This window comes from Daktulosphaira vitifoliae, unplaced genomic scaffold (genome assembly GCF_025091365.1).
Source record: "Daktulosphaira vitifoliae isolate Bord-2020 unplaced genomic scaffold, ASM2509136v1 Scaffold_4, whole genome shotgun sequence".
Lineage (NCBI taxonomy): Eukaryota > Metazoa > Arthropoda > Insecta > Hemiptera > Phylloxeridae > Daktulosphaira > Daktulosphaira vitifoliae.
The window spans coordinates 8206068-8209856 of NW_026099575.1; the positions used below are offsets into that span (position 1 = coordinate 8206068).

At 23.8% G+C, this 3789-nt stretch overlaps 1 protein-coding gene across 1 annotated transcript; it reads left to right on the forward strand.

Moving 5' to 3' along the window:
• The first annotated feature begins 620 nt into the window (after positions 1–620).
• Positions 621–2225, forward strand: LOC126904492 (uncharacterized). The gene is made up of 4 exons (XM_050683574.1): positions 621–774; positions 1196–1290; positions 1359–1524; positions 1586–2225. Exons 1-4 carry the CDS (start codon positions 717–719, stop codon positions 1762–1764), a joined length of 498 nt encoding a protein of 165 aa, XP_050539531.1. The 5' UTR covers positions 621–716; the 3' UTR covers positions 1765–2225.
• The last annotated feature ends 1564 nt before the right edge of the window (positions 2226–3789 follow it).

Genomic DNA, 3789 nt, shown 5'->3' on the forward strand with positions numbered 1-3789 from the left:
ATTATTTTAATCGTTTGTGTTACATCATAAATAGTGTTTAATTGAATATTTATTTTTCAGAGATGGTTTTGAAATATTTTCGTAGAGCTATTGCCTTTTTAACAAAAAAAAAAAGTAATAAAACATTAAAATTATACTAATAACTTATAAACTATGATTTATAAAAAATTTATAAAATAAATTTCAGTTTATATATTTACATTTTTTTTTTTTAACTATTATATAGTTTTAAATTTAGTTTTGAAATGATTTAGTTTACTAAACACTGTCAAAATAATAAAATGGCTAACGGATCTAAATAATTATGTTAAGTAAACTATAAAAGAGAAGTGGTTTTTGCAGTGAAAACGTTTTTCTAAAAGACTCTACCATAAAATTGATGTATTTAACATATTTCAAAATAGATCATCCCTAAAATTATATTTAATAATGCATTCAAATTTTGTTTTAAAATTAAATAAATCAACTATAATTGATTCTATAAAATGACAGATACTTAGTAACTTTTCAAAACAAAAATTAAAAATAATTATAAAATATCTAATTAAAAACCTAATGTTTTAAACTTTGGTGACACGTACTTAGGCAATCGTTCTAAAGTTGAAATGTATGAAGATTCTCTTATTCGTAGTATTAATCAACTGGCCAATTTCGAACACTATCATTCAAATAATTCATCATAATCTGAAGTCCCAGAAATTATTGCTACTTCAGTAATGGAGGGAGAACATAATCCAATTAACCGGAATTTGTCATTCTGTTTAAAAAAATCAGGTTAACTCTCTTACATAAACTCAATCTGGAAGGCTAGGGGTCTTAGACACCTCAAATTCTGCCATCGCCATAGATCTTATAAATTTATATAGGACATTGATGTTTTATCATTGAATACTGTGGTGATAGTAATTTGAGGCTATTTGTTTGCATTATTACATGATAATATTTTACTTTTTTTTATTTAATGGTTAGTAGTTATTAATTAGTATGAGTTATGTAATAATGTAAAACTAAATTTAAAAATTAAAAAAAAACACATTATAGTAAAATTAATACCTTCTCAGCTACGCATCGAAGCTAAAACAGTATTTTATGCGCTTATCACAGTTAAAATGTAAGCAAACGGAAGATTCTCCCGTCTTTTTAATACAAGCATTAACTTAATAAATAATAATACTAAATTAAAATTTTAAAAAAGATATTTTAGGAAATAATAGTATTTTGAATGAGCAAACAGTTCCAGTAAAACAGGATCAGCAAAAAGAAAATGAAAAGTTCGGCAACAACAAAACGGTCAGTAAAACTTAAATACGTAAAAAATAAATATACAGTGTCTTTAAGAACTTTTGAATAATTTATAGATGTTGGAAGAAACTCCTAATAGTGTTTCGATGCCTTCCGCGGTGAAGACTTCAACATCAAACATGTATAATGGTGACAGTAAAATATTAAAACGGAATACTACCAAATCATATAAAACAGCAGAAGAACGTATTCCTAGTTTTTATTTTATCTCGAAACCAGTCTGTAAGTTAATATTCAGATGTTTTTAGTGAGTTTTCCTTAAATTTTTTTTATTTTTCAATAGGTTCAGCTAAAAAAGTTAAAAACCATTCAAATAATCCAAATAAATCCACAAATATGGTTAACAGAGATAGTAAAAAATTAAATCATAAAATGGCCAATGTATTTAAGAAGACAGAAGAACGCATTCCTAGTTTTCTTTCTATCCCATCACCATCCTATAACGAAATATTGAGATGTTGATTTTTCAATAGGCTCAACTAGGCATAAAAATGTTAAAATTCACAAAAAAAATCCAAGAAAACCTATGCAATCATAATGTAAATCACATATGTAGTAAAAAAAAATTGTAGATTTTTGTTACCGAAAACTAAAAACAAATTGTGTGTACTAAAAAAATGCACGTACGAAGAAGGCTCACAGCTTTCTTGACTTGATAGATATTTTATTTTAGTTATAATTTTGTTACCTATAGGTATAACTTTATTTTTTACGCTTTTAAAAAAAGTGTAGATATAATCATAAAAGTTGACAATAACAAAGTTTTTACTCTTTATGTAGAAAAAAAAAAGTATGATGAAACAGTAACATGAAAATGCGTTATTCTCATTGTGAGTGTCATATGCAACTTAAAAAAGTCATATGTTTATACATCACATTTATATAATAATAATAATAATTTAGGTATTTACTATTTGCTAATTATTTTTCAAATGTGCATTTTTTTATAAAAACTTATAATTATTTATTACTTATGGTTTTGTTATTATAAATAAATTGTTTAAATATTTGTTAATTTTCTTTTACAAATAATTATTTTTTTAAGATGATAATGTCTAGCATCATAGTTGTATATCTAGACATATTGTGTAATTGCACAAAAAAAAACAGTAAAAGTTGAATAAAAAATCATTTATGAAACATGATTTGATTTAGACTTTATTTTATCCATTGATTGTATTTTTTGATTATTATTATATACATAATATATTATTTACTAATACTTACTTATTTTAAATAATAATTATAAATATCAATTTTAAAAAATAAATAATAATAGTAAAATCAAATAAAACATATCCGTTCCTGTTTTGGTATTAAGAAGTTGGTCCTTATTGAAAGATAATCTTAAAAAATCACTAAATTTCACGAGTTGCCACCGGGTTTTCAGATAACATTTTTTTAATTTAGAACAATTTGAAATAAAATCAAACTTCCATATTCACTTCCACTCATTTATTACATTTATATTTTTTAAAATGTGACTATTTAAATGTTTTGGGGTGTACGATATAATATCATAGACATTCTATTTAAAGTCAATTTAAAAAACATCTGTCAATCATCTTGGAATATACATATACAGGGTGATTTTTTTATCATAACCCACTCAATTACTTACAGAATAATAATAATTTAAACATTTTTTTTTATTATTATCTTTAGTTACACATTATTCTTGAATTATTAACTATGTAATACTTTTTAAGTTCATCCCTTATGCCTGGTAAGGGTGTCAACTTTGTTTTTTTAAATGGTAACACATATTTTTAATTTAATAAAATGTTTGAGTTTTTAATTCAATAATAAATGGCATTTGAATTTTTAATAAAACTTAATTTGTTTATTAGATATAAACATTTAAAGTTTCAAATTTTTGAGTTAATATATAGGTATAATACACAAGGGATTACAAATACAGGTAGCTAATTGGTTTTTTATGATATTGCTATCACAGTCACGGATTGTTTATTATCAATTATGACTATCAATAGATATACTTTTTACAATACAGTTAGTGTATTTATAAACTCACAACAATGTACCTTACTATCATTGATAATAACAATGCTGTGTACCTGCTAATATCGATGTCATAAAAAATCAATTAGCTACCTGTATTTGTAATCCCTTGTGTATTATACTTATATATTAACAAAGTTGAAACCCTTAACAGGCATAAGGGATGAACTTAAAAAGTATTACATAGTTAATAATTCAAGAATAATGTGTAACTAAAGATAGTAATAAAAAAAAATTTTTTAATTATTATTATTCTGTAAGTAATTGAGTGGGTTATGATAAAAAAATCACCCTGTATATATATAAAGATTTTATATAATATCATTAAATTATCATTGACGTTAACGTGAAATCCGAATTTTTCTACTCACTTTAATACATAGTGGCTGCCTTAAGGCGACTATATCAACGCACCAGAAATAACTGATACGTTTATCCTCCTACATAAACAAAATATAATACACC